Genomic DNA, 25,345 nt, shown 5'->3' on the forward strand with positions numbered 1-25,345 from the left:
GTGGAAGGTTTGGTAGTAGATCATTGTGCAACACGAAATGGGTGTAATTTCCTTTGCTGCCTATTTTTAGAAGACTTTAGATATTATGTAGTTACTGCAAAATAAACTACTGTGAGTGACATTAATTTGGGATTTTCTTTTTATCCCCAACAAAAAGGATGGTTTATTTAAACGAAAGAAGAGTCTTCAGAAATCTCTAATTAGTCCACTCTATGACTCTGGGAAAATTCCTCTTTTGACTCAAAATTTAGGATGTAATAGCAAATGAGAGCTTCTAAAATGGCAACTTCTGTCTTCTTGGTCTTTGAACAATCAGTAGAGCCTCAGGCCTCAGGGGACAAGGCCATAAGTTCTTTGAGCAGCATGGAGTCTGAGAGGGTCCCTATTGTGTGAAGCTTTAACCCCTCAGTTGTTAGACTGTGGGACACCTGAGGTTTCTGAGAACAGGGATGAGGTAACAGGCAGGAGAAGTGGTGGTTGGGGAGAAACTTGAGTTTATTTGTACAAATTTTGCAATCCTGCCTAGCACTGTGCCAAGATTATTGTTAAGAATTCATGATTCCTTATTTTTTTCTCAATCCGTTTAGCTAGGAGTTTATAATTTATTAATCTTTCTAAGAGCAAACTCTTGCCTTTATTTTCTTTACTGATTTAAACAATTTCACTTCTTTAAATGAAAGATTTCTGCTTCTGTTTTTATTACTTCCTTCCTTTTATACTGAGTTTAATTTGCCCTTCTTCTGCTTCTTAAGGTGAAAACATACATCACTGATTTTAAACCTTTATTTCCTCTAATGCAAACATTTAAAGCTAACATTTGCCTCCAAATACTGCTTTAGCTGCATTCCACAAATTTTAATACATTGCATTTTTATCATTTAGTTAAAAATATTTAAAAATTTCCCTTGTGATTTCTTATTTGACCCATGGGTAATTTAAGAGTGTGTTGCTTGATTTCTAAATACTGGGAATTGTTCAAATACCCTCTCTTGTTGATTTCTAATTTAATTCTGTTTTGGACACAGACCATATTGTATATCATAACAATCCTTTAAAACTTATTGGGATTTGGTTTATGGCCCAGCATATAGTTTATCTTGGTGAATGTTCCAAGTGAAATTGAAAAGAATGTGTGTTCTGGAGTTCCTGGGTACAGTGTTTTTTAAAATATATGTCATTAGATTAAATTGGTTGCTCAAAATCTAGTTTATTAATGATTTTTAAATTTGTCCTATCAATTACTGAGAAAGAAGTGATAAAATCACCCATAATTGTGAGTTTTCCTATAAATTTAGTGCTGTCAGTATTTGCTTCATGAATTTTTGAAGCTTGGTCAATAGGTGCATATATAAGTTGGGTTATTCTGTCTTAATGAATTGACACTTCTGTCATTATTAAAGTCCCTGTTTATTTCTAGTGATTCTTTTTGATTTAAACTTCATCTGGTATATAGCTAATCCAACTATTTTATTATTAAAGTTTACATGTTATGCCTTTTTTGCCCTTTTACCTATAAATTATCTTTACATTTAAAACTTATACTTGTAAATGACATATAGATGCATTTTACTTTCTTAAGCTGACAATCTCTTCTTTTAATTAGTCTTTTTAGTCTGATTATGTATTATATAATCATTAAAGGTTGGATTAAAGATTGAAAAGTTCCTTTAACATTTATTAGCATGTAGATTTGCTAGCAATAGATTCTCTCTATTTTTGTTTGTCTGAAAAAGAAGGTCTTTATTTTGTATTTGTTTTTGAAAGCTATTTTTCCTTGGTATACAAGTACAGGTTGACAGTATTTCTTTTCTTTCAGGACTTCAAAGATATTGTTCCATTATCTTCTAGCCTCTATTGCTTCTATCATATGAGTGTGACTCTTCATTTATTTTTTCTTCCCACTACTTTCCCCCTCTGGCTGTTAAAAAATGTTTTAATCATGTATTTTCAGTATGTGGAATTGGAGTTTAATTGCCTTGGTGTGGTCTCTTTGTGTTTGTTCTGCATGCATTCATTGAAATTCTTCAATATGTGAGTTTATGCTTTTCATCAAATTTAGAAAATTGCTGGCCATTATTTCTTGAAATATTTATTTTTATTTCCTCCCTTAAAAGACACCAGTTACACATATGTTGAGCCATGAATCTCTAAGGTTCTGTTGTTTTATCTCTTGCTTCAGTTTAGACAGCTTCTATTGCTATGTCTTCACAATCATTGATCTTATCTCCTGTGTTATCTATTCCTCCGAATAGATATCTGGTGAATTTTTCATTTCAGATAGTTTACTTTTAATTTCTAGAAGTTTATTTGCTATTTTTCCATGTCGTTCATATTTGTTTATTCAATATGTGCATGTTTTTTTGAATTCTTGAGGGTACTTACAATAGGTATTTTAAGGTCCTTGTTTGCTAATTCTATCATCTCTGTAATTTCTATCTCTTCAACTATTGACTAATTTTTCCCCTGATTATAGATCACATTTTCCTGCTCCTTTGTGTCTCATAATTTCTGAGTGTCAAACATTATGAGGTTACACTGTGATATGGTAATCTTGTTGGATTACAATGAAGTTGGATCTTGTTGCCTCTCTCAAGAGAGAAAGGGAGGTGAGTTACTTGGAGACTAGGTGGATCCCGTTTTAATATTTGTTATGGTAGTCTGAGAAAATCCTTTACCCTAGATCTAGTTTAATTCTAATACTAAAGTGTGGCTTTTCTGTGTACTATATTAAAATGCCTGCATCTTCAATGAGATCTCTCCACTCTTAACAGATAGGAATGTAGCTGTCTCCAAGCTTTGTGTGAACTCTGGGAATTATTTAAGACATAGTTCCCTGGCAGTTATTCTTTGCCCAGCCTGTGGGAATATTGCATATATGCAGTATTTCACCAAAGACTTGAGAAGACCCCTCTGAAGATTTCTGTAGCTCTTACTCTGTGCAGCTTCCTCTTCTCTAATATTCTGCTCTACAAATTCTAGCCACTTTGGCCTCCAAGATCACATTTCTGACTCCTTAAATGAGCAATACTCCTGGGCTCTGCATAGTTTCCTTTCTCTCATGTTATAGTTCAGAAATTACCACTGGGCAGGGTTCAACTCATTTTCCCCCTTCTCTCAAGGATCACACTCCTGTTCTGCCTGTTGCCTAGTATTTTGAAGATGGATGTTTCATACAGTGTCCAGTTTGTTGTCAAGCTTGTTCATGAGAAAGACCTAAGTCCACAGTACTGGGGATTTGTGGAAACCTAAAGCAATGTTTGAACATGAAATTTTAAAATCCATGATTTATTTCTGAATCTAAGTATCATTTTATGAGTTGCAATGATAAGCAAACTGTGCAATGTTTGTCCACATAGAAATTAATAAAATGATCTAAACTCAATGATGACTCAATTAGTGTTATCTAACTTGGAACTTCTTATCAACAGAACACAAATGATGTAAAATCTTGACAGTCAAATTACACTTAGTGATTTTTCTGAGAATACAGACAAATTAATTTTATAGAACATATAATAATGTATTATTTACTAATGTGAGCATCCTTAGCTCAGCAGCACACCCACCCAGCCATGGGCAATAATAATTAAATCCAGTTGTCTTTGACACTTTGCCAAATTTCAACCATATTAAAATAATCATTTATAGATTTATTTCTTTGTTGTTGCCATGAAGGTATGTTTTTCAAGGTAAGGGCAAAATACATTTTAGTTAACAGTTCACTAGCTTGATTTAAAATATTTAGACATTTGGTATGTAGGTCTCTCTTCATTCTCTTGCCTCAGTCCTGCTCGTAGTAAGGGTGAGCTGTGGGAGAAGAGGCAGCAGCAATACAATTTAAGAAGCTTCGTCATTATATAGATGATTTTGCTTATCTGAGAAAGCTGAATCTAAAGCCAGTTTTGAGAAAGGGCGCTAAGCAACCATATTTCCACTGTAGAATCTGAAAAAGTCTTTAGCATAGTTAAGACACAAACTCACAAAGCTTGAAATGTTTTCTATTTACCTAAGAGACTTAAAATCCTCAGGGATAGCCTACACTCCTCTTTGATAGATTTCTTCCCTACTCTGAATCCTTTTGAACTCTTCTCTATTTAATTATGGTATTTAATTAGAAATGCAATACTCTTACAGTGAGTTATTAATTAATTAGTAGTGAGGTTTAGGAACTATCTCTCAGTAAAATAATAATAATCTTAGTAGTTACCATAATTGAGGAACTGATTTGTGCCACTATGGAAGAGTTTTATGTAGATTATCTCTAATTACCATAACCTAACAAAAAGAATCCCTCTCATTATACTGATGAGAAAAACAGAGGCTGAGGGAAGATAAATAATTTTCCCAAGACTACAATGTTGCTGGTAATTGGCAGAGCAGGGTGCAAGCTTATGTTAGTCTGACTCTAAAGTCTATTAAATTTCCAATATTTTAAAAGCTATTAACATCAGGTGCTAAAATTCTATTACTCAGCTTCTCCTTGGTATATAAGATGATTAATCAAAACTCTATCAATTTTCAAGGTCAGTTAAATTCAGATGTAATCAAATATTTTATTTATTTTAAATTACATAATTTATGAGGGTTTTATAATTTCAATTACTATAGAATGATGGTAACTTGGACAAGATTTTGATGCTGTAGTTCTAAAGTTCTATTTTATTTAATAATTTAGTGAGTCTGATTTTACAGATTGGATGTTCATGTTCTGTAACTATGAGTTTTCTCCTTGTAAACCAATCTCAGTGAGAAACTAAATTATAGTTTAAGGTGGTTTGTTCATTAGCAGAAGTCTAACCATATATTGAGCACTGTATTTGTGGATACAGTTTATCACATTAGATATATCACTTAATGAAGAAATAGAGAAGGTATCTAACTTGCTCTAGGAACACACTTGGCAAGTAGAAGAGCTGGGCTTTGAATCAAGTGTGTCTAACATCCGAGGCTCATATCCCTGACTATTAAGCTAAACTGCCTCTCATAATAGGTGCTCCTGTGGACACTCCCCAGCCCAATGCCTGGTATATAGTAGTATCCACTTTGTTTAACTGAATAAGAACAATTACATCTTCTTAATCTTGCACATTTATGTATTTTGGACTCTGAGTTCCCTAAACAAAGAAGAGTTAATAAATACTTAATAAGTGTATATTAAATGAGTATATTGATACATATGAGTGATTTGGGGAGACAGATTGGTGGAAATCATTGATCATCTCAGAAAAGAACATATTTTCATATATACACCAAATTATGCTTCAATATTATTGTGTTCCAGACCCCCAAACTTGTCAGTGGAATTTATATGAGAAACTTGTCATCTGAGAGGCAGTGGAAAGTAGTTCTATTAATCTCTTAATCAATATTACTACTCTCAGAATTATATAGCTTCCATTGCCTCTTGGTTGTCTTCTGGTTAATAAAATTAGAATAAGAAAAGATGTAAGTTTTCATTTAATCATTTTGGTGAATATTACTGAGACAGTGACATATACAATTCCCTGTGTTCCAGACAGTGTTCCTAATCTCCCCCTACCCCAGACTGTTATTCTTGGTGAACATTTCTTTTAATGTTCCTTTCTCATTAAATTGTACTTGCTCTTTAGTTGCTTAGGCTAAAAAATCTAAAAAACCCTGACTCCACTCTTTCACACTTACCACATCCAATCAATCAGCAAATCTTATTGCCTCTATCTTAAAAATATACCCCCTTCTCACCACCCCCACTTCTGCCCTCCTGGGCTGAACCACTGGCATCTCTCTCTGAATTACCCTAGCAGCCTCCTACTGTTCCATACGTGATCTGTACAGAATTCCTCTGCCTTAACTCCTCCCTCTTTTGCTTCTTGTAACTTAGCCACCTGGCTTCTTTGTGTTCTTTAAATACTTTAAGCACAGTCCTGCCTGTGCACTTTGCACAGGTTTTCTTGCCAGGCAAGGTCTTTCCCCTAGAACGAGGCATGGCTAGCTCTGCCACTGTGTTCAGGTCTCTGCTAGATGAGGCCTTCCCTGAGTGCCCCGTCTAAAACAGTTCTGCCTCGTCCCCCACCAGTTTTTATCTCCTGGCCTTGCTTCCTTTCTCATATTACTAATCACCATCTCACTTCTATGTTTACCTCTTTGTTTATTGTTTTTCCTACCCCATTAGAATGTACACTCCATGAGTTTTGTTTACTATTGAGTTTCCAGTGCTTAGAACACAGCCTGGCATTTACATGTTTGCTGAAAGAATGTATGGCACGGAGTCAGACACTAGAGCTAAAGTAAATGACACAGTCCTGTGCTCATGAAGTTTACAGTTCTTAGGGGGAGACAAACATTAAGCAATTAGTTACATGGTACTTAGTTATCATGGTTATGAATGCTGAGAAAACATCATTGATCACTCTGGCTAAAGGTCTTGGTATGTTAGAAGACAAACTATCAAATATTTGATAATAGTATCTTATTATCAATAAAAATAAATTATTAATTTACAGTCCAGAGCTAGAGCTCTCAAGTCAGATAATTTTTTAAATGAAAATACAAAAGAGTCAATGCCATGCAAATGAGCATGTATAGGTAGAGGGAGTTTAAATAGGATTATAAGGATTTAGAGGGAGCTGACAAAGCAAGGCTTGGAAGCAGACTAAAAGTAGCCAACTAAACAGATAATCCAATGTGGCTGTGTTCTTCCCATCAGTCAAGGTTACTGCAGGTCCCAGGAAAAGAAATCAATTGATAGACTGGATCAAGCAAATCATAGTTTGGAGGGGAAAACAAAACAAAACAAAACAAAACAAAACACACTCTTACCTTTTTAAACCTGAGCAAATCAGAAAAATATCCTAGTATGTATGTTTTATATATAAAGACAACATTCCTACTTGCTTACAATTTCAGCAAAGAAGAGAGAGTTTTCCCCTGCGGTCTCCTAGTCCATCTCCTTTCCTCCCCAGATCTTAGGGCTCCTTGTGCTTCCTCAGCTCTTGCTGACACTGCCTTGTAAGCACCCCTTTTTTTGCCTGTCTGCCTCCTGTGTACAAGCTCTACAGAAAGGGCTTGCATATGCTCTTGACCTTAGAACATTGGCCAGCATAGTATGGTGCTTAGGAATTATATGTTGAATGAACAGACACTTGAACAAATTCTATGCCTTTATGAAGGATTATTATTTCACATTATTAAGTGCTCTACCCACATAAAATACAGATTTTCATTAAAAAAACTGAAATGAATTATTTATTTGGTCATATTTTGCTAGAATTATATAATTATTTAGAAATAAGATATAAATAATGGCTCTATATCTTTATAAAAGTCAGTTATTTAATGGCCACATATACTGGTTATCAAAAATCCTACTGCAACACACTAAATACAGGTAAAGTGTAAGCAATATGCTGCAAAATTCTGCTCTAGATACTAAGATCTTAGAGAAAAGGGAAAGGAAGAAAGAGTACATTTATTAAGCATCCTCTTAAATATGTACAGTGTGTGATGTGCTATAATCTTGCTCACAAAAACTAATGAGAGTGGTATTGTATTTCCATTCTATTGATAAGAAAATTGAGGTGCAGAAAGGTTAAGTTAGTTTTTCAAGACTAACAATTAATAGGCATTATCCCAAGAATCAATAATATTCTGTTCCTCCCTAATTATAGTTTTGGAGTGGGAAAGGTCCATGAAGGACTTGTGAGAACTAATAAAGGAAGGTGCATCTGAAATTAAACAAATGAGTCATTCCACAGGGGTAAGGAATTTGTGTGTCTATGATTCACTGAAGGAAGACCTGTTTTACCTGACAACTTCTGTGAAGTTTCACATCAATTGGGAGTTAAGTTGGTGGGAGGAAGAAAGGTTTATTAGAATTATTGCTCCAACTATTTTATTTAACTCATTAAATCATTTAAGAAAGTTTCAGATAACAAACTAACCATGAGAAAATAAATATTCCATGGCTACAGGGGCAAATTCCCAATCTTGTCCTCTTCTTTTATTTTTCATTTTAGTGGCATCTTTTGTATATGGTGTAGGAAGAAAAGGACTGTTCTAATTAACCTTAGTATAGTTCCTAACCAGAAATGTATTTTCAACTTCTATAAGAAACCAGGTAAATTTATGACAGTAAACTAAGTATTGTAAAGTGAAGCTTAACTCTGCTGTTTGTTTTTTAAAAGGTATATTAGACATTTATCAGATGTTTACTATGCTTTAGGAACTATAATCAATTCTTCATATTACCATATCTCATCTTAACCTTACAACAAGCCTGCAAAATGTTATCATGTCCATTCCATGGAAAGTGAGACTATGACCCAGAAAGTATACTACTATATGCTCCAGATCCCAGAGCTAGTGAATGGTGGTGCTGAGATCCACACACAGGCCCGTGACTCTGAAACCTCTGCACTTACACCTAGCATGGTGTCACTGAAACCACCCCCACCAAAAAGTGGGCAGCAGTAGGTGGCATAAGAGAGGTAGAGGTAAAAATGAATACTGGATTTAAGAACAGAAGACCTTCCATATTAGATAACAAGTAGTAATTTTCTGAACACCCTTACTCCTATCTAGCTGAGAATGTTGAGGTCCACAGAGCATCTGAGTACTTTCATGAATGAGAGGTCCACATTGGGTGATTATGAATATTTAAAATAGTTCCAGGAGAGAATTTCTTAGATGTAAAGTACATAATAATAAAATAAAAAATAATCATAAAAACTATCAACTTGAGCACTTACGTGCAGGTAATATGTCAAGGAGATTACAGGTGTGTCCAATGTATAGGTGAGGAAACTGAAACACAGTTGATGAAAAGCAGCATTCTCCCAAGTACAGTGCGCTTCGCTGTGGCTATTAGGGATGCACTGCTGGAAGGGGTAACTGGATATGGTATTTCACGCTCCTAACTTCCAGGTAATTGGAGCAGTGTGGTGCTCTGAGTGAGATGGGCCTCAGTGCAGGGTTGCCGGATAAGAACATAACACCCAGTGTTATATGAATTAGAATTTCAGATGAACATCAAATAACTTTTTAGTATAAGTTTGCCTCAGGTAATATTTGGGACACACATTATATTTTTGTTTACTAGAACTGGCAACCCTACGTGGGTGTGAGCATCAGCTAGCAGTGACAGAATACTAGCCGAGGGCCTTGAGCCAGTTACTTCCCTTCCTAGTCTTCCTTTCCTCCTCTAGAAAATGAAGTAGATACAGTATCTACTTCACGGGATTGTTTTAGCATTTAAAACATTTATTTAGAACTGAGAAAAGTTAAATTCCTTAACTTCTTGAGAATTTCTCTTTGTGTGTCTATTCATTACTTATTTTCTTTTGTATCTGTGATTTTAATATTTATTATTACTTTATGATTTTTGAATGTTGACAATTAATTCTTGTAGACACCAGTTTAAGACATGGCCATGTTGTTCTAAGAAAGGGATTTATTTTCCTAAGTAAATTATGTAACTAGAAAGAGGAGTCTAATATAAACAGACTGACACAGTAATATTTTAGCACAAAGTCAAATTGTAACACAAGTGGCTACATTGGTAAGTTTGAAGGAAATTTACAGCAGAAGTGTATTTATCAAAAACACTTCTTACTAGCAGCTTAAAGGGTATGGGTTTAACTACAAGATGGCAAAAAAGTGGGTCAAAATAATATGTTTGGTAAAGTATTGACTGATAAGTGAAAAGTTGAATGAAGTCAACAAATTACAAATCATAGTCATTTATTTAACTTTATAAAGTCCAACACATAAACACAGATTTTCTGGAAAGTATGTTGGCAAGACAAATTTAAAGTAATAAAAATGGTAGTACACTTTAATCTAGTAATCTCATTTATAAGAAATTTATAAATAATCACAGGTATACATAGGGATTTAAGAATAAAAACATTCATTTTGAAATATTTTAGACCAGAGGAAAAACATCCAATGATAGGTAAATCAATAAAAAAGATTATGGAAAAATAAAATATGATAGAATATTATGTAGTCTTATAAAGGATATTTTAGATATTTAGCAATATAACAATGACAGTAATAGAATAGAATTAGAATGATTTTATTTAAAAACTATATATAAATATATATGTATGTAATGGTGAGTATTAACCAAAATGTTAGTATTGATTATCCCAGAATGCTAAGAATGTTTCAGTTTTCTTTTCTTCCTTTCTTTAACATCCAAATTTTATGATGCATGTTTTATTTTGTAATTAGAAATAACATTATTTTTAAAATTCTAGAACCCAAAAGCCAATTTTCTTAAAGTACTCAGTATTCTGCTAATTTTCTTTGCCAGGCTTCTTGGGGGATCTATTCTTTTGAGAGCCACCTTGCCCTACTGGGAGTTGAAGCCATTTAGCTGAGGTAATAAACATTACTAAGCTGTTCAATGGCTAATTATTCAGCAGGACAAATACTGTAAGGATTGGAAAAAGAATAATGTATTTTTGGAGCCAATAGACTGAAATGAAGGAAGTTTTGCTGAATGGACATCATTTCGTGCCATTTTGATTTTCAGCCATAAGCCAAAGTTTTGTGAGTATGTAAACTGTCAAATGTTACATTGCAAATTCTTAGTGAAATTTACTTTTAGGTCATTAGAATAACATTTAGAAACTAACTGGCACATCTTGATGCTTTTTTCACATCTAAAGTATGAATTATTCTTTGAGATTCATCCTATTTTACTTCTTGACCAGAATTTCAAACATGTAATTCTTCCACAAAACACACAATAAAGAGATAAATGAATAAACAAATGCACCCTATTTATATTTCAATAGTTTTTAATATGATGGCACTATATTAAAAAAATCGTACTTCGAAAAAACCTAGACCATGTTTTCAAGACTGTAATTCTGGGTGAATTGGTAGTATAACTTTAACATATCTCATCAGGCTATATTACCTTTGGTTAATTTTACTTTCAAATTTGTCAAGTGGTGTAGTTCTGAGAACCCCCCCCTTTTATCCTTAACTCTTATACATATTAATGAGCTTGGGCTCTAGCAAAGGATAATGGTGATTTGGTTGCTGTTATTTTCATCCGTATATAAATCCTCAAATCCAATACAGACTCATGAAAATCCTCCTTTGTCAATGCTACAGAATGGTTTCTTTCCCTGAGGATGATTAAGAAAACCAGTTATTTGCACAGGTTTAAAGAAAGGAAAAAGCCCAGAATATTAATTTTTTTAAAATTAGAACCTGTAGAACCTGGATTTTGACATCAAGATTCACACTACATCTCTGGTTGTTTTGGATATACCACTGACATCCATTTCTAGCAGACATACAAATTGCTTAAACAACTAACCAAGGTAAGAACCAGTGGTAATTACAGTTGTATTTTTATAGATGCCTACTGCTCTGTTTTGACTGATTAGAGCATTAGCATTTGCTTTGTTTTCCATGTTAATATGTTTTCTATTTACAGCTAATGATTGTTTGTATTTTTGTTGACCTCTCTGTAGTTTTGACAGATAAATGAATATTCCACTGAAATACAATTTTAGTTAAAAATAACAATAAATAAAGGCCTAGCAATGTGATTCTGCTAATCAATATCACAACATAGTAAATACTACCTGCTTTTTGAAAATTTCAAGTTCATTTTTAGAAGTCAAAACCAATAACTTTGGTAGGTGTCTTTCCCCAAAGGAAGTATCATATACCCAGTTTTCTTTCTCTTTAAAATATTTGAAGATAGAACACCATCAACTTCATATAAATCATAATAAGAAATTAACTCCTGAAAATATGAGCTACAACTCATGAGAACTTCTTAAGTGCTTTATAAGCATTATTTTAAGAACCTGAACATCTCCTTTCAGAGATGAGTAAGTGGTATAAAGATGTGAAGGGGCTTCCTCCAGGCAACATATTACTGTTATGTGAGTGAGAATTTAAATCATCTTGCCTTCTTTTAGTTCTCCATGATAGGCATGTCTATTTTAATTAGACTTTTACAAACTGTTATTAATTATTGTCATGTTTTATTTTTATAAACTTAAGAACTACTCTCTATTATTTTTGTTGTTCCAAGATTACAGGTTTTTAAGTATTTGTAATTTCATTCTATATTAGAAAGTTAGACATTGTTAGACTAAGCTTCAAATATGTTCCTATCAATAAAGACACATCTTATAATTGCCTCTTTACATCTTGACCTTTTTTAGTGTTTATATCTTTTAGTCAATTCATTCTACTACATTCATTCTTTCACTTAACATTTTTTCCATAAATATCGAAGACTTATGTCATTGTTCAAACAGGCAGACAAAAGAGGATATGGGTTGGGGGAAAAGCATCAGGGTGTATCTGTACATAAAAGACTGAATAGTTATAGAGTGCACTGTATGTCCCATAGAGAATGCACCCTTTTTCCTCCACTCTTCAAATATTTGTAAACATTGATCACAAAAATAATCTCAATAAAACAAAAGAGTATACAGGCTACATTTTCTGGCCACAGTCAAAAAAAGTTAGAAATTAATAAGTAAAATTTAAATTAAGTACCCTACTCCTTAGAAATGAAAAGAAAAAAGGGTGGGGGAGAAAAATGTCAACTTGTTCTTTAACTGAAACTAACAGCAAAGTGGATATTGCATATCTTTTTTTCATGAAGGCAATTTTTTAAACTGTGAAGTTAATATGTGCCCCAAACTAAAATGGATAAATTATGATTATTTGATACAGAAACAAATATCTCAATTTAAAGTAAAAAAGTAAGAATTAAATTGATTAAAGATTATAGACAAAATTGAATTAAGGGTCCAAGAGCCACTCCCAAAAAAGCTACTCTACTGTAAATATTTTTTACTTATTAATTTATTCAACAAATACTTATTTAGTACCTGTTATTTATCAGGCATTGTCTTGGACAGGAAGTTTGCTTTGTTTCCTACTGTGTCCCCATCAATAAGTCAAAGGAATAAATCCAGATAATGCCAAAGCCTTTCTCCTTGAGTAAGAGTATGTGGTAATCAGGCTACCATATTTTAAGTTTTGGCTATGACACTAACCAAACTTTCCACAGCTGGTACTTTCCTGTTTCCCCTGGAAAGGAGAAATATCAGGTACCTTCCCATCAGCAGACAACCATTATGCCAAGAATTTGAACTATGCTAATATAGGTACTCTATAGTGTAGGACAAGTGCTTAGAGTTAAACCTGTTTCTCAAATGTGCAAATGTTTCAAAGTATAAAACAACTGAGGGCTAACAATTTATATAACCTGAGTTGATTAAAGGGTAATTTATAAAATTTAACATTAATTCTTGATAAAATAGGGAATTAATAGTAAAAGAAAACTTTCTTAATATAATAAAGAAAATTTATCTGAAATCAAAGGGCAAAATTAGGAGAAATTCTAGAGACTGAAAAAAGGCAAGGAGTGCTGAAATAATACCTATTAGTTAACCCTGTTCTATAACTTCTATTCAACACAATAATAAAAAGAAGAAATAAGATATACATTTTGAAGAGATAAAATTATTATAACCTGTGGATAATATAATTGTCTACCAGGAAAGCCCAAATGGATCAATTTATAACTATTAAAATGAATAAGTTCAATAAAATGATCGGCTACAAAATAAGTATAAATTAATAGGTCTCCTATAAACCAGCGATCACTAGTTAGACAGTATAAGAAAAAGTAGATCTTATTTATAAAGTTTAAATACACATAATACATCTAATAGGAAGTACATAGCTTACTTAATGAAAATTATGAAGACTTAACAAAGTGGATTTGTAAAAACCATCAATAAGTGAGGAAATGTCCCTTATTCTGTGGTTAAAATATTTTAAATGTATTAAGCATCTTGATTCTCTCAAAATTAATCCATAAATTAATGAAATCTCTTTTTAAAGTACATTGTTTCCTTGGGAACTTGATAAAATTATCCTAAAGGCAACTGGGAATAATTAATGTATACATTGTACTGTCATAGGAAGAGTTATTGCAATGCGGTCATTAAAATGATAGAATATAATTGTTTATTTTTTGATAGTGTTTGTGCAAAAGAACCCAAAAGTAAAACATTTGTTTTGGATGTTTGTTATGAGCCAGGAATTATGTAAGATATTAAAGACAAAAATCAGAGCTCATTGGTACCTGCTATAAAGTCTGGTAGGAAAGACACTTGCTTAAATGGCTCATAGTAAAGTAATGGGTCAGTGCATTGATGAGAAGTACTCCATGTCATATGAGTGCTCAGGGAAAGCCACAAACATCCAGGCATCCTAATTCTAGCCATTAGCAATATTTGCTCTTTTCTTCATTCTTTACCTTTTTCACATGATGTTCCCTCCACCAAGAATGCTCATTTCCTCTGCTGCTGTCAAAATCCAGTCTATATTTCCTGCTTTGATGAGCTTTTTGTCCTAACTCTATAGACACAAAACTGTCATATTGGATGTTTGTTATTTACAGGGTTCTTTTATAAATTCTCTAGGGTTGGAAGCCTGTGTCAACATTGTATCCTTTCACTTTTCTTTCTCTTCTTCACATCTCGGCAAGCTACACTGGTGCTGGCTGTTTACATAACACAGGCTTAAAAAATGTTGAGAAGCAAAAATATTAAGTACAGATTGGATTATGGTATCTGCAAATTGTTTGCAAGTAAAAATACTTTTAATGTGTTCCTTTCAAGTATAAGGTATAAATCTAAGAAAAGCAGGAAAAAAATTATCCTAAATTTTGAATACTCATTGTTACTGACAAAATCTCTTTGAGTAATTAGAGTCCAGGGGACCTCAAGTCCTGGGTTCTCAGTATTTATTTGCCTCGTTGTATGTTTACTCACCTTTATTATTTCCATCAAAAGTTTGTATTTGTATTATGCCAGGAAATATAGAGAGAAAAAGAAAGTTCTCTGTCCTTAAGAAGCTTAAAGAATATTGAGAAACTGGGACATTCATACATAAACATAGATGAATGTACACAATGTAAATGATTGAGGCCGAAGGAATGATTTAAAATATAGTCTATATATATGTATATCTATATATTTATATATATATAGATATACATATACATACACATATACATAATGGATGGTGAAATCACAATAGATTTTATGGAAGATGAAACCCTAAGTTAGACTTTCCAAAAACACCTCTCATCAGCATGCATTTCCTGATAAATTCAATTGTGAAATAGATATTGGGGGGAGGTACCCTAACATAAAAGGCATGGAAACCTAAAGTGAATCAGGATTTATTTAATTTTTATGGTCTATTTTTAGAATTCTGAATACTTTGATTCAATAGAGACAGTGGGAAGGGTAAAGCATTGAGGCCTCCAGCTATTGTGGAAAGTCTTTGTTCTACTAGACCATGATTACTGTAACATATTGATTTTAAAGAAAATTTTCTTTGATGATGTAGGGTTATACAATGCCCCAGGGCCATAATATATATAATTTCACAGCTATAATCAATTATTTAAATTCATACAAAAATATTCCTAGTTCTAGTCACTGAGAATGTAGTAGTAAAGAAAACAATTTTTGCTCTTAAGATACATTTTTTGGCATGTAAACCACTCTGTTACATCATCATGTTTTCTTGTAACATGTTTTGCCTGAAAATAGAAGTACTGGAAAATAAATTATGTGATGGTTTTGTTCACTGGCTTTTGATTAATCAAGATTTTCTTTTATGATGGCTGATTTGCAAATTTTCTATGGATTGTGAAAGTGATAATGATTATGATAATAATGATCTCCTTGGTTAGATCATTTCTTCCTGAGGATATATTGTGTTTTCATCCTAAATTGATAACAAATGACTTAACAAGCCTGACAGATTCCTGTTTTTGCCATGGCATACACAGCAACTGTATTATATCAGCTCTGTTTCAGTTTTCACAGAAATTACAGCTTGCTTATGATCCTATAAAGATAATTTTTAAGGTTGCTTTGACAAATTTGACTTCTCCAAGTGATAGTTTGGGGAGGGGTGAAAAGAAGATCATTTTTGTCATTTAACCACATGTCTTCATAAGAAAGTTGTCGATTGTCTCTCTCTGAGTTTGGGGATTATATCACCTCCATCATATATCCTATCCTATCCTATCAATATCATCAACTTGAATTTGTGTAACTCCTCACAGCCTTCAATATTGCTTTACATGTATTTTTCATTAGCTCCCCATAGAGAATCATGACAATAGGCAGAGCAGGTATTATCATCCCCACATTACAGAAGAAGCTCAAGAAAAATCTGTGCCAAGGTCTTGTTGGCAATCTGATCAAGAGCGGGGGCTAGAACCCAGGTCTTCGCTAAGCAGGAGGTGGCAGTTTTCAGTCACTGGCTGCCTCTCAGTTGCAGAGCTGCAAAACCTGTTCTGGATGGTTACACAACTCCAGGAGCATTGTTAAATATTAAGAAACAATGTTAGTTCACAATTGAATACCGAGATTGGGCAAGGACTGGAAAACATTATTTTAAAGCAAAGGTGCTCACACAAATTATTTTTGCTACTCAACAAAATCCCCTGTAAAAATGCTGCCTTTCTTTTTCTCATTACAAAAAAAAATGAGAAAATACAGAACACAAAAAAGAAAGCAAAAAAATACTGATGATCCCACCACTGAGCTTAACCTGGTTACCATTAAAGTTCCTATCCTTTCAAAGCCCATGTACATAACTTTTAGTAAAATGAGATGATACTATAAAATATTGCCTAACAATCTTTTTTCCAGTTGATATGGTACCATGAACATTTCTGTAAGTTGTTAAATAATGTTCCTTTGAGAAAAAAATCAAAATTTTTTGTCCTTTTATTATAAAATTAACTCATGCTCATTGTGTAAAAGTCAAACAGTACAGAGATTTACTGTCCTGAGGTAGCTCCTATGTGTAGTTTAGTGACTGTTTTATGAGGCTTGAATTTTAGTGGTTGCATCGGCAGACTATAGTACCTTCTTTAGAAAAGCTTTGCCCTAGTGGAGAAAAGCATCATTTATTTAAAAAATATATGTATTTTACTTTTTAGTACCAATATAAATGACAAATATAAAAATCATATAAAAACAAATATAAATATCATTTATAGCAGTATTTTGGAATATTCACTCAAAATTCCACTCAAGAAAGCACTAACATGCAGGAATCCTTATATACATCGAATCATCTTTGGCTGTCTTCAAATCATTAAGTGGTATGGGTCCTCTGAGTTGCATAATATGTAACTGTGCTTGTTAAAGATGATGCTTTAAAGTTTGTGTACTCTGCCAGCCTTACAAACTGAATTCCTCAATTCAGTTCTCAATTTTGTCTAGAAGGTGTTACCCTTTGGGTGACATAATACATCTTATTGTAAATCACAACACAGTTGTGATGATAGTTAAATAAGATCATGGGAGTTGGATTGCTTTGTTGGAAGCCATAAACTGGTAAACAAATATCTGCTGCTATATGATTTAAAGGACTGACAGGTTAGTAAAGTACACAAATGACATTCATAGATAGCAGAACGTTATGTTTATTTCAGAAAGGTAAAATTAAAGAGCAATTAATAAGGTCAGAGGACCAGGAGTAGATATACATTTAGAGGATAATAATAATGTCTAACACTTAGACATTTATTAAAGATGTGCTAAATGTTGAATGGGTAGAAAAACCCAACTGAAAAAAAAATGGACCAAGAATATAAACATCTAAACAAGCAGTGTGTAAATAACAAATACAACGTTCACAAAGAAGAAATCCAAATGATTAACAGGCACATGAGAGTTTGTCCAACTTCATTAATAAATGTAAATCAAAAACCATAATACAATAAATTTTCACTCATCAAATTGGGGAAATCCTTACAAATCTGACAATATTAAGAGTTGGTCATGGTGTGGGGGAAATGATTATTTGTATAGGGCAGTACAATATACAATGATGTAAACCTAGGGCAACAATTTGGCTGGCTCTAATAAATTGAAACTAGAACTAAGAATTCCACTTCTGGAAATATACATAAAGACCACTCTTACACATGTGTCTAAGGAGACATGCAAAGGATTTTTATTGCAACACTCTCCATATTAGCCAAAAACTGGAAAGAACCACCAATTTTTCATTAATAAATACAAATAGGAAAAGGAACAAATTTATATATGCAAAAATATTAACAAAGAATATTATAAAATGAAATAGCTCTATTTATACTAGCATAGATAAATTTTAAAAAATAATTTTGAGTGAAAAAGGCAGGTTGCAGACTTACGCATAGAAATACTGCTTTGTGTATTTAAAAAACACGTTGAACACTATACATTGGTTATGCATGCTTACATAGGTATGTAAAAGGATGGAGAACGGCCTGGAAGAGTCGACACCAAACTTACAGTGTGGCTGCTTCTGGGGAGGTAGGAAAGGGGGATGACAAGGATAGGATTAGGATAAAGGGCTCTAACTTTAGGTATGAAGTTTTAATGTTTTTCACATGCCATAAGAGATGTGGAAACACATTTTGTCTTTTGAGACAAAGTTAATATTCTTTTAAGTTAATGTTTATTCCCAGTGGTAGAAATCTGGACAATAAAATGTTTTACATTTTGAAATGGGGATCGCTATGCATATCCATTAAGTAATTAATTTACATGATACAAAATTCAAAAAATATAAAATATTTTCCCTTCTAATCCTATTGCTCAGCTCCATCCACTGTTCCCCTTCTTCAGAGGCAGGTAATCATACTTTCTTATTCCATCTCTTTCTCAGTACACACACACACACACACACACACACACACACACACACACACACATCCTTTCTTTCTCTATTTAGTAGTATACTGTGTCTTTGAGGACTTCCAGTGTCTGCTCATATAGAAATGCCTTGTTATTTTAAATGACTACATAGTATTTCATCCAATGGGACTTTTTTTCAGAAAGAATAAAAGGGTAAGAAGAAAGGAAGAGGAAGGGAGAAGGGAAGATAGGGATTCTTTTGTTGCAAAAGAAAAGATAATAATTCAGTGGAAAAATGTGAAATCTTGAAGGTTCCAGAACAGGAATATAATATTATATGCTCCTTAAGAAGATTAATTTGGGAGTACTTTGCAGGATGCATTGGAGGGAAGGTAATAAATGCATTGGAGAGAAGGTGACTAAACCAGCTAAAAAAGCTTAGTCAAAGACAAGGGGTATCAAGCACCTGATAAATCCTCATGGTAAGAAGAACGAAAAGGTGGGAGTGCAGGCAAGAACAATTACAAAACAGAATATGTAAGACTTGCCAGAATGACTGGGTGGGAAGGGAAGAGTCATAGGTAACTAAATCCAAGTTTTCAGTGAATTGAACTGAATGAAAGAAATGCGATTCTGGGAACAAAAATAGTAAAGTCAGGATGAAGAGCCTGGTTTGATAGGAAAAGAAGTGAGTACATACTTGCACTGGACACAGAGCTCTGAAATGGATGCTTCAGAATTTAAATGAAAGGAGCTTGGCTGTTAGAAGGAATTCAAATGCTTGGAAATGAATGAAATGTAATGTAGGAGCTAAGGAAGATGGTCAGGGCTGGAGAAGTGGGATTGGGAGATACCTGAGTGGAAGTGAAGGTTGAACTTTATGGAAGAGAATGGGTGGGAGTACAAGCACCCCTGTCCACAGCAGTGCAGGACGGTGGATGGGGGACTGCACATGTTACTGATTTTTTCTATACAGTCTGCCGCACTACTACTACAGATGGAAGGACACAGTGAAGAACAACTGCTGGAGCAGACAGAGCTGCAGTGCTTAGGAGCTTCCGTGGTCTGAACTTAACTACCGACTGATGAAAAAGTGAGATCCACATGCATGTCACCTTTCTAGTGGCCACGGGATCATTAAACTTGAGGGTTCTTAGAAACCTGACTTGCTACACCAGGATTTTATGGGTTGGAAGAAAGTGACAGAGGAGTTGGGAAAGGGGACTTTAATGAAGAGTTTGGGCTTGTACCAAAGCAAAGGAGACCAGGATCCATTCCCTCATCTCTTTCACCCCTCTTCACTTCATGTGTGTGTCTCTGTGCCCAAATTTCCCCCTTTTATGAGGACATCAGTTGTACTGGATTAGGGTCCATCCTAAAGACCTCATTTTAACTTAATTACTTCTAGAAAGACCCAATTTCCAAAGAAGGTCACATTCTAAGGACCTGGGCTTAGGACTTCAAGATATCATTTGTGGAAGACATAATTCAATCCATAACACATCCTTTGGCCATTCTGTATTCTGGAGGAGGGAATTTCCCTGTAAGGAAGCATCCATGCTGTGTGAGGTTGTCCTGTATGGAACCCCAGCAGGAGATTGGTGGGCAGAAGGGGAGTCACGCGGGCAGGGTTTTGAGTCTTCTGGTGGTGTCCTTTCTGTGGGCCTGCCTGGTGCTGGCTGTGTCCTTCAGTGGTTAAATTTGCTGGTAAATTACTCTGTGTATCTCCCTCTACTTCCCAGGCTTGGTGACCACTCCCTCAGCTTCTGTTTGAAGCCCAAGAGTGGTGACTAACTGGTGGCTATGAGCCCAGGTTTGTTATGCTTTGTGGTTCCCTTATACTAGCACCTTTATATATGGTTTGGTTAGAAATAAACCCCTTATGGAATTATCCCATTTTAAGTGTGCCTTTGTTTTCTGTTGGGACTCTCAGGAAAACCTCCTTCAAAAATGTTGCTATCTAATAAATACCTTACCTGTTTCATTAACTCTAATGTGCACTTCTTGAAGGCATGTATCATATATCTTGTTAATAGCTATATTCATAGCACTTAGCACATTTCTGCTGCTAGTAGGTGTTGAATAAATATTTTTGTTGGGAGGGAAGGGAGAATGAAGAAAGTAGGTTAGAATGGAAGGACTACAGTCACAAAACCATTCTCTTGTCTATTTTAGTTTTCTGACTGCCTCGGACTCTTCCCCCAGACTCTAAGTGAATTCAGCAGTCATTCTCCATGTGCCTGCTCTGTGCCAACCTCTTCACTAGGTGCCATGGGGTCCTGGATGGTAACTAAGGCTTGGCTCATTCCTCCAGCAATTTTTATCTGTGAACAGAACAGTGTAGCTAGGGTTTAGTAAAGTGGGGAATGGTTTTGGAAGTAGGGCTTTAGTCTAATGGAGGAGGCTTGGAATAGCTTCTGTGAATATAAGAAGAGGATTAATGAGTAATACTAAGGGCCAAGCTGAGACTCCATGGCAAGAATTTATAATGCATTTAACCCAGTTTATCCTGTACTCTGCTACCAGATTAATCTTCCTAAAGTACATTGGGATGATGTCATTCTCATGCCTTAAAATCTTCAGTGACTATTTCCTGTGCAATGCGGAATGAGCACCTATTTTGACAAAATCATCTTACTTCCTCATACCTATTTCCCATGACTTTCTGTGTCCTCCAGTTAAACCAGATGAAGCTCTATTCTTACAGGCTTCCTCTCCCACCTCTGTGACTTTTTACGAAGTCCCTTTACCAAGAAAGAAAGGTCTTTTCAGTAGTCCGTTTCCTCCTGCTAAATCCTACCCACATATGCCTCTCATTTTCTGTTTGCTTTTAGATCCTTGTCCACTCTTCCCTGCAACCTACATTTCCCAGGCTCCGTTGCTTTGTTTTAGGTTCCAGCCACTGAGAGACACAGTGGAAGAGGGAGGGTGGAAGACATTCTTCCTGAGGCATCTCCCACAGTGGTTCCCTCTTCCAGGCTGGCAGCCCTGACTTTAGGCTCTCTTAAGCTCCCACTCTCTCTATGTCTCTTACTTTAGGAGTGGTAGCAGTGCCCTGTTATTGCTCTTCTCTGGATTTTCTAATTTTTTTGTTTAGGTTTTCCAAAACCTTTGTTATTAATTCTCTGCATTAAATTATCTCTATTAACCATCCGATTTGGCTGTTTCTGCATGGACCCTGCTTATAGACCATGCTTCTGTACAGTGCCATCTTCCTTGTGAACCTCTCTTCATTACTGAGCTGAAAGGATTTTTCTTTTCTTTTTTAAAACTCCTCTAGAATTAAAAAAGAAATAGTATTATTGCAGCTATGTAACACTATTAAAATATCCACTAGTTTTGAAACAAAGAAAAGATAATCTCAGAAATTGAAGAGATGACTAATACTTATGAATACTTATTTTAGCTCCTTTTATGGGTCCCCAACGATTTGTTCAATGTAGTGCTCTTGTCTTTTTCGCCACTACTGACTGTAAGCTCTTTGGGGCCATAGCCATCTTTGAGCTTCTTTCTTACAGCCATCTGGCAGAGAGCTTTGTACATGACATTTATTTCTTGAATGGACATAGACATTAACTACTTAGCATGCATACTTTTTCATTTTCATTTCATTTTCTAATTATTCATTGCTAATATACAGAAATAAAATTAATTCTTTATATTGACTTTTATCCTGTATCCTTACCTGGTTCACTTATTTGTTCTATTTTTTTTTTTTTTCAGATTCTTTAGGATTGTCTACATATGCTGTTATGTCATCTGCAAAGATAGTTTTACTTCTTTCTAATATGGATGCCTATTCTTTCTTCCTTTCCTTTCCTTTCCTTCCTCCCTTCTCTTCTCTCCTCTCCTCTCTTCTTTCTGGCTACTGCAAGAGCTAGAACCTCTAGTACAATACTGAATACCTCTAGAATATTCTTGCCTTGTTTTTGACTTCAGGGGGAGTATGTTCTGTCTTTCACCATTAAGTATGATGTTAACTGTAGGTTTTTTGTACATGTTCTTTATTGGGTTGAGGACATTCTCTTTTATTTGTAGTTTGCTAAGGGTTTTTATTATAATATGTGTTGACTTTTGTCAAATGCCTTTTCTACAACTACTAAAATGATCACATGGTTTTTCTCATCTTTTTCTATTAAGATAGTGAATTTCAATGATTATTTTTGAAATTTAAAGCTGTATTTCTCATCTTAAGTTATGAAGTTGAGTTTTTGATATAATAGTCATTCGAGAATGTTGTCTTTGAGAACTGATCCTAAAGATTTCAGATTGATCTGGAATGTCAGATAGGTAGCAGCAACTTTGAAGTCTTTCCTGACCATTATTTTATTGCTCCCACTACTGTATTCAGAGATACAAATATGAATGGGGTAGTGCACCAAGGGTCAGTAGCATAGAGTAATGTTTCTTTAAGTCTGATTCAAGAACCACTTCAAACAGAATTATTTATGGTGTTTGATAAAACTTCAGTTCGTGTACCCTCTGTCATACTTCATGCACCCTCTGAGAGCAAGGCCCTGGAATCTGCATTTTAGACAAGCTTCACAGGTAACATTCTTACTAAATTTACAGAACCACTGCTACATGGTTAATTACATTTGTATGTATGGGTTTGTGTGTATGGATACACAGCCTATCTCATCTGTTATTTGGTATAAAAGATATTATTATTGTAATTTTATTGATATGAACACTGAGATTTACTAAGGTTAAAAAACTCTTGAGTTCATTCAACTAGTAAGTCATAGAGCCAGGTTTTGGACCCATTAGAGTCTGAGGTCAATCAATAGGTAGATAACTTCCTGTGCATTCATAGCTCATGCTCCAAATTAATTTTGCCTGAGTTATCCCTGAGATTTTTCTCTATCATTTGCTTTGCTTTATCTTTGTTCAGTTTTTTACATCCTCATTTCAGTGAGGAATTTTTGTGATTCAACTAAATATGAAAGCTGAAACTTACTTTCTAAAAACAATTGTTTCCCTTTGACAAATTTTGATTTAAGGATTCATATTTGGGACAGCAAAGCAATGAATTCTCTAAAGAAGAATCTTTTGGTTCTTTTCAGATGTCTTGTTAGCAATCCTATGATATGAAAAGAGTTGAAAAGTATGTGAAAAAATGAATAATTAATGACTATTAAAAACAGACTGATTTTGCCTTTAAATACAATGCAAATATTTTAATGAAAAATTCACAAGAAAAGATTAGCAGCTAGGATCCAATAGCATATGAGAAGAAGAACTTACCATAATCAAGCAGCTTATTCTGTAACTATTAAAATAATTTATCAATATAGCTCATCATATTAATGGGAAAAATTACAAGGAAAAATATGATTATTTCTATAAAAACAAGATAGTCTTTAATGAAAATCATCATTCATTCCAATTTCTAATTTTAAAAAATTATAAAATAGGAATAAATGGAGACTTAACATGCATCAAATCTCTCTATCAACCCAACAATTCGCATTATGCTTAAAAGTGAAATTCTAAAAACATTCTCATAAAGCCAAAAACCATACTAAGTATCATTAAGACTTTTGATATCAGGATATCCACTGTTACTTATGAATTTTTAGTCAAGGTAATTAGAGATCAATGCTAAATACCTCTTTAAAAAGAAGAAAGACAGTAATAAATTTGTGTAAGGACTATGATTATATTCCTATAAACAAATTACTTTTAACAGTAAAACTATTAGAAATAGAAACTGTTAAAAATTTTTGCAAAGGTCAGCTAAGGTGGCTGGTTTCAAAATAAAGGAAAAGTAATTTGTGACATAGAAAAAGCAATGAGATAAAATTACATCAGGGGAAAATTTCCTAATAAATGACAATAGAAATAAAAATATGAAACATCTAGGAATTAATAAAAATGCAGGACCTATATGTAGAAAACCTTTTTGAAAACATAAAGGAAAATAATTGACAAAGGAAGTTTAGGATGATATTTCAAATCAGTAGGAAAAGATGGACTATTGATTATTAAGTGATATTTAGAATATTGGCTAGTCATTTAGAAAATATAAAGTTAATCCCTACCTCACACCTTACACTAAAATAAATTTGATGTAGATAAAAATTTTAATGTGAAAAAGGAAACCTTTTATGGTGGGGATATTATGTTCACAATTAATTATAAGGTCTGGAATGGAATTTTGAGTATCTTTACTTTTGTATTTATATTTTGTTTTTTTTTTTTCTAGAGAGGGTATGTATTACACAAGTGATTGTGTAATAAAAAGTATGTTTTTTCCAATATTTAATACTCAGGCAAACAAGAAATTATAGTATAAGGGAAATGATGTTTTTTTCTTCAGGTCCAAGCAAGACTTGGTTTATTCTGACAATATTGGGTAATAGTTTCTGTCATTGTTTAATCTTTCACCCACATAATTTTTTCTGTGTTGTGATGGATGAAATAATTGTATGTCCTCCCTGTCCTAGTCATAAGGCATGAGGCTCTCAGACAGAATGTTCATTGAGGATGATAGGAAGTTGATATGCTGTAAATACAAGAATAGACACATGAATTCTGGTGCTGAAAATGAGTCAATCAAGCAATCCGTTTCCTAAAAAGTGGTTGTTTCTTAGAAAAAAATTACTTTAATTATATTTTACAATATATGTACACTGTAACAAACATTA

General features: G+C 33.8%; 1 protein-coding gene across 6 annotated transcripts in view; it reads left to right on the forward strand.

Annotated features, from left to right (window-relative positions):
* The window catches only part of CNGA1 (cyclic nucleotide gated channel subunit alpha 1), a 62,305-nt gene that overhangs the window by 26,319 nt on the left and 10,641 nt on the right, over window positions 1-25,345 (forward strand). For 2 of the 6 annotated variants that reach the window (XM_073237657.1, XM_036998594.2), the window contains exon 3: window positions 19,672-19,788. The exons of 3 other annotated variants lie outside the window; for them this stretch is intronic. In XM_073237657.1, coding sequence (XP_073093758.1) covers window positions 19,781-19,788 — 8 coding nt within the window. In that variant the 5' untranslated portion in view covers window positions 19,672-19,780. Of the gene's footprint in view, window positions 1-10,820; window positions 11,319-19,671; window positions 19,789-25,345 lie in introns of those variants that run through there. One more of the 6 variants, XM_036998595.2, reaches the window with a different exon arrangement.

The sequence above is a fragment of the Manis javanica genome, chromosome 5 (assembly GCF_040802235.1).
Source record: "Manis javanica isolate MJ-LG chromosome 5, MJ_LKY, whole genome shotgun sequence".
Classification (NCBI taxonomy): Eukaryota; Metazoa; Chordata; class Mammalia; order Pholidota; family Manidae; genus Manis; species Manis javanica.